This window comes from Papio anubis, chromosome 3 (genome assembly GCF_008728515.1).
Source record: "Papio anubis isolate 15944 chromosome 3, Panubis1.0, whole genome shotgun sequence".
Taxonomy (NCBI): Eukaryota; Metazoa; Chordata; class Mammalia; order Primates; family Cercopithecidae; genus Papio; species Papio anubis.
In genome coordinates, this window is record NC_044978.1 from 178,354,611 (window position 1) to 178,370,768 (window position 16,158).

The window sequence follows — 16,158 nt, forward strand, 5'->3', positions numbered from 1 at the left end:
GTTTGTGGCTGGCCTATCCCCTAGCCTGCAACACACAAACAGATTCTCCCCAAGTGCTGAGTAAATGAATGATGGTGCAGTGTCCTGGACCTAGTGGGGACTGGGTGTAAGAGTCTCTCTACCCAGCGTCTCAGTGGGGACTGGGTGTAAGGGTCCCTCTACCCATCCTCCTAGTGGAGACTGCGGGTAACGGTCTCTCCGGAGACCTATTGTCTTGACCTTCCCTGGGAGAAAATAAGATTAAAACGGGAGACTTCGCGTGAGCAAGTTCAGAGGCGTGGAGGGCGGTGTGGCTCCGGGAAGGTTGATGGGTAGAGGTTAGGGGCAAGGGCAAGGGGTTGGACTTGCATTGGTCCCAGCGTTTTCATCAGGAGGATGAGCGGAGCACCCACCACAGAGGGTTATGGAGAAAGTTAATGAGACTATTGCTTGTCAAGCGCAGCATATTCTAAGCCTCAATATAGTTGAGACTTCCGGTGATAGCGTCTCTTCTCCCCAGGAACCCAGGAATCCCGGTAGAAACCGGTGCCTCCGGAAGGTCCGGGCTGGGAGGCGTTTGCCAGCATGCTCAGTGCAGGGGCAGCGCTGAGGCGGGGGTGGCTGAAAGTTTTGAGCGGTGATCCAGGCTCCTCCCTCCGGCTCGGCGAAGCAGGGAAGGGGAGAGGAGTAGGAGTCGGGAGACTGCACAGGCCGGAAAGTCTGCGGGGCGCGCCGCGCCCCTGGCCCGCCCGGGCTCCGAGTCTCTCGTCGCCGCCCTGGCGGGGACGGTGCAGCAAGCAGCGGGATGCGGCGGGGCGGCCGCCTGAGCGCCCCAGATGGCCGGCGGCGGGGCGGCCTGCAAGAGCGACGCGCGGCTGCTGCTGGGCCGGGACGCGCTGCGGCCGGCAGCCGAGCTGCTGGCCCCCGCCGTGCTGCTGGGCGCCGCGCTCGGCCTCGGCATCGGCCTCTGGCTCGGCTGCCGCGCGGGCCGCCGAAGCCCGCGACACCAGGTGGGTCGGCCGAGCAGACAGCGGTGGGGCGGGGCGCAGGGCGCGTAGCTTCTCTGTCGTGCGGACCTGGAGACCCGGCTCTGTGACTCCTTGAGCCTGGTTGGGGACTTCGCGCGCAACTGCTCAGGCGTCGGGTTCTCCTGCTCCAGGAGGAAGGTGGCGGGGTGACTAGAGTGCATTGACCTGGGGTCCCCTGCGGTGCCTGTTACATCCTGCTCTGTTGGGTGATCCTAGACAGCAGCCCATCCGCGCCACGCCTCGGTCTCCTTATCTGCAGCACCAAGGGTTTGGACAGGATGCTGACCCGGCTCACTGTGGTGGACAGAAGGGCTGCTGGGACTCCCACGCCTGAATGCCTATTCCTACTTCTGCCTTTTCCATCCTTCTGGTGTGGGTTACGTCGCCTGGCCTGAGTTCCAGCCGCCACATTGGCATTCATTTTTTCATTCATCAGTAAAAGTTTTTTCACAGTAAAAGTTTTCGGGCATCTTTTACAGCCAGTCACTGGCCTGGGGACCACATTCGTGAGCAGGAGAGACCCTGCCTTGCCTGCTTGAGGTTCACAGCCTCAAGGAGAACGACGAGATGCAAGTTTACAAGTGAACTATCAGTTGTGACACCGCATGGGGAGTCTGAGATGGAGCACTGGCAATGCTAGCGTTTATTGAGTGCTGATTGTTTACCAGGCACTGAACTAGACCCTCTGCCTAATTGATCTCAATGAATCTCCACAACAGTTTGAGTTGATTTCATGAATGTCTCTGCTTTGCAGATGAGGAAACTGAGGCACAGAGGAGTTAAGTAGCTTACTAAAGTGACAGACGTGTCTAACCCAAAAGCCACTCTGCATGGATGAGGGTCGGGGTGGCTGCCTGAAGGAGACCAGTGGATGCTTCATATGCAAGTGGCCCTCATGGAATTGGCTGTGCATGGCAACGCCTGGCATATGGCAGGCATTCCACCAGTAGTGGTATGGCCACTATTTTAGATCCTTGCAGCTTCTGCCTCTTTGGTGGGGAGGAGGGTAAAGTCTGAGATCAGAAACAAGATGGCATGGTCTTGCTGCCCCCATTTCTGGCCCGTGGGAAGAGGAGACAGATCCTGTGCGGGTTCCATGTAGGCACAGGCTCTTTCAGAATGTGGTGACTCATGGGACGCATTACATTGCAAAGAGCTGATCAGGGCTGAAACTAAGATAATACAAGATGCTTGTAGGTGAATTGGGAGTTGTCAGATCCTGCTGGTGATTAAGAGACACTAAGAGATGCTGGCTTGTTGCATGGAGAGGGAAAGGGAAGCAGCACACAGAGACTTTGCTGGGCGCCCTATGCAGTGTTTATAGACATCTGGTTCTTTATCCTCCACCCCATGAGGTGGAGGAACTGCCATTATCCCCACTTTACAGTGAGGCAGTGGATGCTCTGCAAAGTTATTTGACCAAGGTGCCATGATGAGTAAACAGTGGGGCTGAATTTCAACCCTAGTTGGTTTGAACCCCAAACCCAGAGCCTTAAGTGTCTGCTACCTAGTGAGGTGGTGGTTAGTATCCTATTTCCTAGCTGAATCAGCTGAGGCTTACCGGGATTAACCAAGCCATCTGGATTTGCACAGCTAGTCAGTTGAGGGTGATGGTGGCTCAGACCAGGGTGGCAGTCATTGAGAGGTCTGTGGCTCAAAGTAGGACTAATAGGATTTTCTTACAGTTTGATGTGATCCTTGCAACAACCTTCTTTCTAATGAGATTCTTTTCCTCCTGTCTCCTCCCTCTAGTTTTTATTTATAAAATGTACGTCAGACATTTTGACTCTCCTGATTAAACACCTCCAGTGACTCCTGGCTGCCTGCAAAAGATAATGCCCATCCAGGCGCTGTGGCTCATGCCTGTAATCCCAGCCCTTTGGGAGGCCAAGGCAGGCTGTTCAACTGAGGTCAGGAGTTTGAGACCAGCCTGGCCAACATGGTGAAACCCTGCCTCTACTAAAACTACAAAAATTAGCTGGCATGGTGGCAGGAGCCTCTAATCCCAGCTACTCAGGAGGCTCAGGAAGGAGAGTCACTGGAACCTGGGAGGCAGAGGTTACAGTGAGCCGAGATTGTACCATTGCACTCCAGCCTGGGCGACACAGCAAGGCTCTGTCTCAAAAAAAAAGAAAAAAAAGAAAAAAGAAAAATTAGAGACCAGTCTGACCAACATAGAGAAACCCTGTCTCTACTAAAAATACAAAATTAGCCAGGCATGGTGGTGCATGCCTATAATCCCAGCTACTGGGGAGGCTAAGGCAAGAGAATCACTTGAACCCGGGAGGTGGAGGTTGCAGTGAGCCGAGATCATGCCATTGCACTCCAGCCTGGGCAACAAGAACGAATACTCCAGTTTTCTAGCATGGTGCATACAGTGGCTTACCTTCTCCAGAGTACCCATCCTAACGCACAGGTGCCCAGCCACTTGCCTCATCCTGCTCTCCAGCCACTCAAGACATCTCACTATTCCCTGTCACCTCTGCACTTCTGTATATCTGTTCTCTCCACCTGCACTGGCCTTTCTCAGACTCCATCCTGCTCAGCCCTCAGGACCCAGAGAGATCGCCTTATTAACCAGGGAAGCCTTCTTGACCTTCTGCGCTAGATCAGGTAGTTCCCTGCTTTCTGGGCACTCGTTGTTCTCCTCCTCTGTTCCAAGTCACAGTGTTATCTTGCACTGCTTTCCTTTTGCTGTTTTTGTTTTATTTTGTTATTTTAACTTATTTCATCATTAAACCTGTTTTATTTACATCGAAGTTGTTCGTGCACATAATTTAAAGTATTAGTTCAAAAGGAGCAGTAGCCCCACCCATTTTCAACTTCTCGACAGTGGCCTTGTTAACTCCTTCAGCTGATTATTTTGAGAATGTACTTCCCATTTCTGAATAACGTGCCTATATTGCTGCTGCTTTTTTTTTTTTTTTTTTTTTTCTGTGTGTAATAGCCGTTGACCCTCCAATGTGGAAAGGAAGAGGACTTAGCTCTGTTGCCTCCCCTCCTCCATAAGATGTTCACTCTTCCCAACACCACTACCACCCTCCCGGTAGGGAGATTATAGGGGAATTTGGTTAAATTAGTATTCAGTGTTTCCATTATTACAATTCTGCAAACATTATTTACTGTAAGTTAAGGATCAGTTATGGTTATGAATACCTTCTTTTCTTGCACAACATTTTGTTTTTCCTGAAATTAATAGTTATTCTCTTTTTTTGTTTTTTGTTTTGTTTGAGATAGGGTCTCACTTTATTGCCCGGGCTGGAGTGCAGTAGCATGATCACGGTTCACAGTAGCCTTGACCTCTTGGGCTCAGGTGATCCTCTCACCTCAGCCTCCCAAGTAGCTGGTACTATAGGCTTGCACCACTATACCTGGCTAATTTTTTTTTTTCTGTTTTTCATAGAGTTGGGGTTTTGCCATGTTGCCCAGGCTGGTCTCAAACTCCTGGGCTCAAGCAGTCCTCCTGCTTTTGCCTCCCAAAGTGCCAGGATCACAGGCTCATCACAGATGAGCCACCACATCTGGCCTCAGTTTTTTCATTTGTTTAGATTCTGTGTACTTATCATTCATTTAACTGTCCCCCATATATGTGCCTTTCTGTTCAAGACATTTGAATACATTAGATATTTGATCCATTTTATCTTCTTGAGAAAAACATCTCTCCCGGAAACATTCTGACAAGCTCTAGTTTGAGCTGGTTATTCTCTAGACAGCTCTCTAAAGTGTGGATCAAACCAGCAGCATCAATATCTTGGGGAGCTTGATAGAAATGCAAATTCTTGGGCTCTACCCCAGACTCACTGAATGGGAATCTCTGGGTCCAGCAAGCTGCGTTTAATAAGCCCTCCTGGTGATTTACATGTTCTTAAAGTTTGAGAAGCAGCTAATCATCATGCTGGGACTTTCTCATGTCTCTCCTGGGTTGAATCCTGTTTCAGGGATTCCCCTGCACTCCCCTTTCATTAGCTAATTTCCTTGCATGCCGGGAGCACATCCTTCAGTAGCTTTTTCAAAAAGGGATGGATGCAACTCTTTTGAGAACTTCTGTGTCTGAAAATATATTCTTCTATCTTTATACTTAATTTGGTAAGAATAATTAGATTGGAAATAATTTTCCTCCAGAATTTCAAAGGCATTTTTCCATTGTCTTTTTTTTTTTTTTTTTTTTTTTTTTTGAGATGGAGTCTCGCTGTGTCACTGAGGCTGGAGTGTGGTGGTACGATCTTGGCTCACTGCAACCTCCACTTCCTGGGTTCAAGTGATTCTTCTGCCTCAGCCTCCCAAGTAGCTGGGACAACAGGCGTGCGCCACCATGCCCAGCTAATTCTTGTATTTTCAGTAGAGACGGGGTTTCGCCATGTTGGCCAGGCTGGTCTTGAACTCCTGACCTCGTGATCCTCCCACCTCGGCCTCCCAAAGTGCTGCGATTTCAGGGATGAGCCACTGCATCCGGCCTCCGTTGTCTTAGAACTGTTGTGGAACCAAACTGGGTCCCACTCACCTTGCACAGTAAGACCAGATAGCTACACTGAGGTTTTGCAGTGGTAAAAAGGAAGGTGTTTATTCACCGGGCACCAAGCCAGGAGGACTAGGCAGCTCATGCTCAAATCCTGACCTCCCCAATGACTTGCACGTGAGGGTTTTTAAAGGTATAGGTAAATTTCAGGAAAGCAGAAGTTATAGGCAAAATTGTAAATCAGTACATGAAGGTTACAATTGGTTTTGGCCTAAAAGGGCGGGACATCTTGAAGTGGAGGCTTGTAGATCAGAGGTAGATTCAAAGATTTTCTGATATGCATTTTGTCAAGGAAGAGAAGCTTTGTTTTAAAATGTGGGTTCAGCAGAAAAGAACATTAGCTCAGGCTCCTGGGCATGACTTCCTCCGGGCCCCCCAGGAAGAACTTTCAAACAAAGAATGGTGCTCAGAGTTCAGATCTCAGATAAGGGGCAGCGGAGGACCTCAGCCTCTGAGTGGATCCATTTGATGGGGGTCCAGGTTTCTGAAGAACAACTCAGGACATATGTTAAGTGTTATCTTTAATTTCTGTAGGGAAACCAAACATCTCCTGACTCTAACTTCCTGGCTATTGTTTTAAGTTACTATTACCTTCTTGCTTATCAAGTTGCTGATAATTTCCCTTGAAGAAAGTCAGGATTTTCCTTTATTTCCAGGCTAAGGGCAGGGGATTTGCAGGCCCATAAAAGGTGGGGACTCTGCTTCATCTCGTAATTTCCATGGTTGCTGTTGAGAAAACTGATTCTATTCTGATCCTTGGTACTTTATATGAAACCTCTTTTCCTTTTGTTCCTCTGTAGAATCTTAAAGAACCTTTACCTTTGCTCCTAATAAATAAAATTGCACCAGGATGGTCTTGGTGAAAGTCACTTGTCATCCACGGTGCCAGGCATTTGGAACGTCCTTTTGATAGAGAATCATTTTCTTGATTTCTTTGATGATTCTTTTCCTTTTGTATGTTCTCTTCTTCCAAGAACTCCTATCATTTTTTTAGGTTGAATTGGGCTTCCAATCTTAGTCTTTCTCTCTCACTTCCCATCTCTTTGTCTTTTTTTTTTTTGAGACAGAGTCTCGCTCTGTCACCCAGGCTGGAGTGCAGTGGCCAGATCTCAGCTCACTGAAAGCTCCGCCTCCTGGGTTTACGCCATTCTCCTGCCTCAGCCTCCCGAGTAGCTGGGACTACAGGCGCCCGCCACCTCGCCCGGCTAGTTTTTTTGTATTTTTTAGTAGAGACGGGGTTTCACCATGTTAGCCAGGATGGTCTCAATCTCCTGACCTCCTGATCCACCCGTCTCAGCCTCCCAGAGTGCTGGGATTACAGGCTTGAGCCACCGCGCCCGGCCCTCTTTGTCTTTTTTACATTACCATCAGAAAGACGTTTCTCAACTTTGTACTTGTATTGAGTTTTTCATATTTTCAATTTTCAAGAGTCCTTTCTTTGTTCTGAGAATGTTCTATCCTGTTCTTATTTCATGAATGGAATACCTTCTCTGATTTCTCTGATGATAATTTAGTTGTTTATTTAAGGTGTTTTTTTTTTCTCCGCCTTGCGTAGTGTGTTCCCTGCTTGCTTTTTCCTTTTGTTTGTTTTGGATTTTATCTTTCGTATTAGAGTCTGTCCTCAAATGGCAGGTGACCCTCTGGACATTTTCAAGTGATGCTGGTGCTCCTTCTGTGGGATAGGTATTTTTTTTTTGTCAATGTCTTTACTGTGGGACTATCTGACTGGGTTCTTCTTTGCAGGACATTTGTACAGGCCAACCATGCTTGGTAAACAACCCCCCAAATCTCTGGCCTCATCATCTACCCCAAGACTCACCCCAGACTGCTGCATCTACACAGGTTTCTCTCTATGCCCAACATGGGCCTGCCTCAAGGCCTTTGCACTTGCTGTTCTCTCTCTCTAGAATACTCCTCCCTGAGATATCTCAATGACTGATGACCTCACTTCTTTTAAGTTCCTTCTCAAATGCCACTTTGTCCAAGAGACTTTGTCTGCCATCATCCTTCATTCCCCCACCCTCCACTGTTACTCTAGAACACGATTGTCCCTGAATTACTATGTATTTTTTCATTTATTTGTTTGCATCTTTCTTCTCTCACTGCAATGTCAATGCCACAAAAGCCGAGGCTGTGTATTTTGTTCATTACTCTATTCCCAGTACCTAGAACAAGGCTTGACACAAAGCAGATGCTCAGTAATAGTAGCTGATTAACTCAGTGACAAACTGGTGATATTTCTTTACTTCAAAGATTATATTCATGAGCAGCTAGTGATTAAAGAGGAAGTTGAGAAGTATCCAGGATAACAGAATTTTAAATATCGTCTATTCTCCTTATTTGTGGTAGTTATGTTCTGTAAACTCACTGAGAACACAGCGTTAGTGAACACTGAACCATTGTTCCTAGGGGAGAAACAGGGTTAGGTTCCTACAAGCTTCTGGTCACAACATTTCCATTAACCAGTCAATATGTAGCATAGTTCTATGTATGTTTCAGTTTAAAGATATCTTATTTGATAGATATTTTTAATTTATTAACATTGGACTCACAGACATCAGCACTGTAACTCATACCTGAATGAAGCTTCTGTAACACACCCATTTCTCCAGAGGGCATGCCATAGCTTTCTTGTGTTTTGGGAGACTAGATAGCACTTCTGTACTGTGTTTGGTGATTATTTTAAACAGTAAAGTCACCAAGAAAAAGCACAGAAATGCAAAAACTGTGCTACTAGAGTATGAAAAGGATGTTTACAGCATGAAAGCAGAGATAAGAAGGCAGAGTGCTACCTTGTTCCATCTCAACTGAGCACATGCATGCTGGGCAACTCAGATTGTTCATCCTCTGTGTGTATCCGTGAATAACTGTAAAAGCACCATGAGCATTGGTTTGGGGGTTATAAATAAATTTTAGCAAGTACAGGAATTGGCAAATACAGAATCCATAAATAATGAGCACTCATTGTAGTTCAGAATAGAAACTACTCTATAACTTAAGGTCACCTAACATATTTTCTTAAAAACCATTCAATGAAGTGATCAAAATCAACAGGAACATTAATATGCATGTGCCATTTCCCGTGCTTTGTTGTTAAATCCAAGGAGCTCCCAGTCCACTTGGGGTCCCAACCTAGAAGAAAAATGGAACAAGCTTTGCTCTGCATCTTGGCTCAAGTCCTGAAGGTGCACTGAAATGGGGGCATCCTGGAGGCCTTAGGGGGACTTCTCAGGAAGGTGACCTGTGCAGTCTTGAAGGATGTGTAGCAGACCCCACATAGGGTGGGAGGCATTACACACAGAGGACCAAGCTTGAGAAGCACAGAGGCATGCAGAAGTGGCCGCTGGACTGGGGGAGTTGACTGGCAAAAGTCTTGGTGGGGACTAGGCCAACTGACCTCAGTGTTGTGTTTCTATCTACCCCCAACTCCTGACCTTTGGGTTTTAGAAAGACGACACTCAAAATCTGCTCAAGAATTTGGAGTCTAATGCGCAGACCCCCTTGGAAACTGGCTCCCCATCAAGGAGGAGGAAGAGAGAAGTGCAGATGTCAAAGGACAAGGAAGCTGTTGATGTAAGCTCGGTGTTGGTGTGTGTTTGTGGAGGCACATGTGGGAGGTGGGGTGTCCCCCTGGCAGCCAGGTGTCACGTAGACAAGCCTCTGACAGATATAGTTTCCCAATGGGCTGCTTTTTTTAGGCATAATTTACATACAATCAAATGTGCAGACTTTAGGTTTTACAGTTTGATGAGTTTTGAGAATTGCACACCCCTTAGAACCAATGTCCCCGCTGAGAATGTTTTCATCACCCAGCAAGTCCTCTAGTGCCCCTTTCTGGTCACTCCCCACCCCTACACACTTCCAGAGGCACCCATGCGTGGGATTTCCATTGGTTGGTTCTGTGATTCTAGAACCTTATGCAAATGGAACTGTGCTGTTCCGTGCCTGTGTTTCCTCCACAGAATGCCTTGAGATGTTTCCCTTTCATTGTGTATATCAATTATTCCCCCATTTTTATTGCTCAGTGGCAGTCAACTGTGTGCATGTGCCACGCTTTGTTGATTGCTTTCCATTTGGTGGGTGTGTCATTGGTGGACTGGGCCGGTTTTAGAATTTGGCTGTGATGAATAAGCCTACTATGAATGTTGGTGCATACGTTTGCTTATTTTCATTTCATTTTACTTCCTTTAATTAAATCTCTAGGAGTGGGAGTGCTGGGCCTCTGGAAGAGATGTTAAAAAAATTCTCTTTGTTCCTGCCTTCCTAGAACCCTCACTCTATCCACAGAATATCGCTTTCTGGGTGAGCCCCGTGGGTGGAGAGGATGTGACATTTCTTGTCACCTCCTTGTCCCCTAGAAAGTACTGCAGGCTTCGTCTTCTGGGATAAGGGGAGAAAATGAACTAGTATTATTTTTTAGCATCTACTCATGCCAGGCAGTTTTACACCTCTCACCTGTGAGTGATGCCAACACTCACGTGAGTGATCTCGTGCCCTTCTCTCAGCAGCCACGTGAGGCTGATCTGAGTTATATTCCCGTTTTCCAGATGAGGAAGCCAAGACTCAGAGGTAGGCTACTCTCCTGAGTCCCGCAGCTGGAGAGTAGCCAAGCTGATATTTGTCCTTGGGTTTGCCGGGCCCCTGCTCGGGAGTGCTATGACTGCACACCTGACTCCTAGCCTCTGCCCCTTTCCAACCTGTTCCATCCTGTTCCGCAGCCTCAGCTTACCACAGAAGAAAGTGGGCTGGGGATTTAAAAACGGATTTCCCCAAAGGTCCAAAGTCAGTAGGGCTCAGCTTCTAGTTACTCTGAACAATCAGCTTTTGCATCAGCCCTGCATCTCCCTCCCTGGCTGGCGGGATCCTGTGGAGGGGGGCACTGCCCTGCTCTTGGCCAGCGTGGAGCCGGGGAGAGATGGGCAAGCCTCTGCTGCTATCCCGGGACATGGCTTGCAGGAGATGAGTCTGGAACAAGCAGATCTTTAACTTTACCCTTGGTAATTGTTAGCTTGATAATGGGTATCTGCTAGGTGTAGCCGAATACTGAACAGGTAAGACATTACTAGGCAGGAAAATATGAGTTAACTTTACAGCGGGGTAGAAAGACTTAGGCCTCCCTGCAAACACTGATTGAGCCCCTATTTGGATGTGCCCTGTGCTGTCTCTGACACTGTGTGCTTGCCTCTCCACGTGTGTCTGTGTATGTCCCAGTCCATTACTCTCTCACGTGTCTCTGTGGGTCTTTCTGTGTGTGTCTTTATGGCAGTATGTGAGCTGCAGGTACACGGCATCTCCCTGTCTCTGTGTCTCTCTTCCGCTCATCTCTCTCTCTACTGCTCTGCCCGTATCCCACCCTCTCACACTACTAGAATGTGCTGATAGATGTGAAAACAGATGTCCACCCAAAAACTTGTACACAGATGTTCAAAGCAACACTGCTCACAATAGCCAAAATGTGGAAACAACCGAAATGGAAAAACTGGAAAAATAAAATGTGATATATGCAGACATTGGAAGGTTATTTGGCCATAAAATAAAATGAAGGGCTGATCCATGCTACAACCTGGATGAACCTGGACAACATGCTAAATGAAAGATGCCACTCACAAAAGACCACATGTTATAGGATTCCATTCCTGTGAAATGTCTAGAACAGGAAGATTTATACAGACAAAAGTAGATTAGTGGTTTCTGGGGGCTGGGGCAGAGGAAGGGGAGGGATGGGGTGACAGCAAAAGAGGACTGGGTTTCTCTTTGATGCCCTGAGAATGTTTTAGGTTGACTATAGGCTGGGCATGGTGGCTCACGCCTGTAATCCCAGCACTTTGGGAGGCTGAGATGGGCAGACACTTAAGGTCAGGAGTTCGAGACCAGCCTGGCCAACATGGTGAAACCCCATCTCTACTAAAAATACAAAAATCAGCTGGGCATGGTCGTGTGTGCCTGTAGTCCTAGCTACTTGGGAGGCTGAGGCAGGAGAATCGCTTGAACCCAGGAGGCAGAGGTTGCTGTGAGCCAAGATCGTACCACTGCACTCCAGCTTAAGTGACAGAGCGAGACTCTGTCTCAAAATAAATAAATAAATAAATAAAGTTGACTATAGTGATGGCTGCACATATTTGAAGATACTCAAAACTATGAAATATTATGCTTTACATGAATGAACTGCAGGGTGTGTGAATTAAATCTCAAAGCTGTTAAACAAACAACGCAGCTCACACATAGGGTGTCCTTGAATGTGATGAAAACAGTGCTGGCTTTAGGACCTAGAATCCTGGAACCCAGTCCCAGCTCTGCCACATGTTTGCTGTGTGATGTTGGGCAGGAAGCGTAACCTGTCTGAGCCTCAGGTTTCTCATTTAAAATGACAGCAGTGATGGTGCTCCCCCTGCCATCCCCGAGTCACCCAGGGCTGAGTTAATGCGTGTGAACGTTCCTGCCACAGAATGGGTGCTCAATCAGTGTTTGCAGGGGGGCCTGAGTCTTTCTACCCTGCTGTCAGGTTATTTTTTTCTGCCTAGTAATGTCTTACTTGTTCACTATTCAGCCACACCTAGCAGATGCCTATTATCAAGCTAATAATTACCAAGGGTTAAGTGAAAGATCTGCTTGTTCCAGTGACCGGCTTGTCAGAATGCTCTTGCTTTCTGCAGACTGAGCTTGTCAAAATATGCGGTCAGGGCTGCTTTGGCCCAGTGGGTTGATCTATAACTTTCTTGTCCTCCAGTGCACAGAAAACCAGGGCCTTGTAGTTCCTGCCACGCCTTGGATGACCTCTGTTTAATGAACAACTCATCTCAGCTGAAAACAAACAGAAAATTCCAGAAGGCTCTGAGGCATGCTATTCCACAGCCTCCATCTCTCCATCCCATTCCTTTGCTGTGGAGGGAGGGAGAGTGGGTAGAGCCTTTTAGGATGCATTTACGCATTCTCTGAAAAGAACTCCTTTATATTGGTGACGGGAATGGCTTTTCCTTTCCTGCAATTATACTTTAACCAATTTGCTGAATAATTGCATTGCTCTAGCTGAGGAAGTTTTACCTTGGAGATTTTGTTACAACCAATTTCCTAAATAATTGTATTGCTTTGGCTGGGGAGACTCTTGGAATTTGGAGGACACCTGACCTTAGTGAGGAGAGCTTTTAAAAACTAAAGGCGGTGGCTCCTGTTCAGGTAGCAGAGCCTGCTCCTTCCCTGATTTCGGGTGTCACATGCTCCTGCATCCTTCATCCCCTGGCAAAGACCATGACCGTCCTTGGGCTGGCCCTGCAGGGGTTGCAGTCTACAGGTAGACAGATCAGGTGGAGCCTTCCTGCCAGCCAGTCTGATGCCCATTTCCCGACTCCTCCATCCCCAGGTGCTGCGCCCTGCACCAACATCCTTTCCTTCTTTTTTTTTTTTTTTTTTTAGATGAAATCTCACTCTCTTGCCCAGGCTGGAGTACAGTGATGCGATCTCAGCTCCCTGCAACCTCCACCTCCCGGATTCAAGTGATTCTCCTGCCTCAGCCTCCTGAGTACCTGGGATTACAGGTGTGCGCCACCACACCCAGCTAATTTTTGTATTTTTAGTAGAGACGGGGTTTCAACCATGTTGGTCAGGCTGGTCTTGAACTCCTGATCTCATGATCTGCCCACCTTGGCCTCCCAAAGTGCTGGGATTACAGGTGCGAGCCACTGCGCCCGGCCCTTTCCTTTTCATAATTACGTTTTTGTTTTGTATTCCCCTCTTGAAGGTAAACTCCTGGGAAGCAGAGATTTTGCTTTTCTATCATGGTCACCCTTTTCTTTGTCCTTTCTTTTCTCCCCTGTTTGTAGGAAGTTTAAAAATGCACAGGGCCCTTTTGCTTTTGAATCTTTCCCTTGAGCAAATGTGTCTCCCCTGGATAGTCAGCCATTGCTGCTGTCCTGGGTGTGACCTGTGAGGTCACAGGGACCACGCTCAGATAGGCCCCCTCTTGGCTGGTGGACTCTGCTGTCACTGTCTTAAAATTCTTAATCATTATTACATAAGAATCCTCATTTTCATTTTGCGGTGGACCCTGCAAATTAGTCCTGAGTTCAGCCTTTTCCATCTTCCTGCCATTCCTTGTTCACTGACAAAACTTCAAGCAGAAAGTGGGCCAGAATACAGGGGACTGAGAGCAGGCCAGGCTCTGTACCCTCAGGTCAGAGGGAGGCCAGGAAGGGTTTTAAGAGGTGCATCGATGGAAATTCATGCTTAAAAAGATCATTCGGGCCGGCCGCGGTGGCTCACGCCTGTAATCCCAGCACTTTGGGTGGCCGAGGCCGGTGGATCACGAGGTCAGGAGATTGAAACCATCCTGGCCAACATGGTGAAACTCTGTCTCTACTAAAATACAAAAAATTAGCCAGGCATGGTGGCGGGCGCCTGTAGTCCCGGCTACTTGGGAGGCTGAGGCAGGAGAATGGCGTGAACCCAGGAGGCGGAGGTTGCAGTGAGCCCAGATCGTGCCACTGCACTGCAGCCTGGGCGATGGAGTCTCAAAAAAAAAAAAAAAAAAAATCATTTGATTCCCACGTGGAGAATGAATTGGAAGGTGTTAACCTCTGATCCTCAGTTCGCAGCACCATAAGGTGGGCGTGATAATAATAGTCCCCACCTCCCCAAGCTGACTGATGTGTGACAATTAGATGGGCAAACATGCATAAGGTGGCTGCACACAGTAGACCCTCAATACATGGATGAGGAGCTGGTTAGGAAGTGATTGCAGCCCTTCAGGGTAAATATGCTGGAGGCATAGGCCAGGGCCATGGATTACAGAGAGATTTAGGAGGTTAAGTTGATGGGATTGATTGGTGGTTGGTTGGATGTGGGGACTTGGGATATGGGAGTGTGCAGTGCCTCAGTATCTGATGTAGGTTCCTGAACACGGTGAAGCCAAGCCCAGGGACCTTCTCTACAAACCCCCACTTCCTTTTAAACTTCATGGCGCTTACTCTTGCTGTTATTCGCATCGTGTTGACGGAGCCAGCTTGGCATCGGCTAAAGAGGGCGGACCTGGGGCTGCAAAGCTGAGTTCAGATCCCGGTTCTAGCGATGATTAGCTGTGTGGCCTTGGGCATGTGGCTTCACCTCTCTGTGACTCATTTTCTCTGTCTGGAAGTGGAGACAGTGACCTCTGTGGCAGGGTCCTTGGAAGCTTAGGGGGAGGTAGCGTATGTTGGTGGTCTTCCCTGTTAGTTTTTTTTTTTTTACTTCTTAAAACCTTTTCTTCAACTTTTATTTTAAGTTCTGGGGTACATGTGCAGGATGTGCATGTTTGTTACATAGGTAAACCTATGGTACATGTGCCATAGTGGTTTGCTGCACAGATCATCCCATCACCTAGGTGTTAAGCCCAGTATCCATTAGCTATTCTTCCTGATACTCTCCCTCTCCTCACCCCCTCACAGGCCCCAGTGTGTGTTGTTCCCCTGACCCAGTGTGTCTATGTGTTCTCACTGTCCAGCTTCTACTTATAAGTGAGAACATGCGGTGTTTGATTTTCTGTTCCTGTGTTAGTTTGCTGAGGATAATGGCTTCCAGCTCCATCTATGCCCCTGCAAAGGTCATGATCTTGTTCCTTTTTATGACTGCATAGTATTCCATAGTGTATATGTACCACATTTTCTTTACCCAGCCTATCATGGATGGGCATTTGGGTTGATCCCATGTCTTTCCTATTGTGAATAGTGCTGCAGTGAACATACACGTGCATGTATCTTTATAATAGAATGATTTCTATTCCTTTGGATAGATACCCGGTAATGGGATTGCTGGGACAAATGGCATTTCTGCTTCTGGGTCTTTGAGGAATCGCCATTCTGTCTTCCACAATGGTTGAACTAATTTACACTCCCACCAACAGTGTAAAAGTGTTCCTTTTTTCCGCAGCCTCACCAGCATCTGTTGTTTCTTGACTTTTTAATAATCGCCATTCTGACTGGCATGAGATGGTATCTCATTGTGGTTTTGATTTATATTTCTCTAATGATCAGCCATGTTGAGCTTTTTTTCATATGTTTGTCAGCCACATGAATGTTTTCTTTTGAGAAGTGTCTGTTCATGTTCTTTGCCCACTTTTTAATGGGGTTGTTTTATTCTTGTAAATTTGTTTAAGTTCCTTGTAGACTCTGGATATTAGACCCTTGTCAGATGGATAGATTGCAAAAATGTTTTCCACTTCTGTAGATTATCTTTCACTCTGATGATAGCTTTTTTTTTTTTTAATTCTATTTATTATTATTATACCTTAAGTTGTAGGGTACATGTGCATAACATGCAGGTTTGTTACATGTATACTTGTGCCATGTTGGTCTGCTGCACCCATCAACTCGTCATTTACATCAGGTATAACTCCTAATGCAATCCCTCCCTCCCCTCCCCCATGATAGGCCCTGCGGTGATGTTCCCCTTCCTGAGTCCAAGTAGATCTCATTGGTTCAGTTCCCACCCCTATGAGTGAGAACATGTGTTTTGTTTCTGTTCTTGTGGATAGTTTGCTAAGAATGATGGTTTTCCAGCTGCATCCATGTCCCTACAAAGGACGCATAGAAACTCATCCTTTTTATGGCTGCATAGTATTCTCATGGTGTATATAAAGCACATTTTCTTAATCCAATCTAATACTGA

The 16,158-nt window shown here is 47.1% G+C and overlaps 1 protein-coding gene across 7 annotated transcripts in view; it reads left to right on the forward strand.

Annotated features, from left to right (window-relative positions):
- The first annotated feature begins 588 nt into the window (after positions 1–588).
- EVC (EvC ciliary complex subunit 1) overlaps positions 589–16,158 on the forward strand; it is a 92,268-nt gene continuing 76,698 nt past the window's right edge. For 4 of the 7 annotated variants that reach the window (XM_009206505.4, XM_003898458.5, XM_017958560.3 and 1 more), the window contains exons 1-2: positions 636–989; positions 8,971–9,096. In XM_009206505.4, the coding sequence (XP_009204769.3) occupies positions 816–989; positions 8,971–9,096 (300 nt within the window). In that variant the 5' untranslated portion in view covers positions 636–815. Of the gene's footprint in view, positions 990–1,044; positions 1,960–8,970; positions 9,097–16,158 lie in introns of those variants that run through there. The other 3 variants (XM_031664729.1, XM_009206506.4, XM_021938220.2) reach the window with 3 other exon arrangements.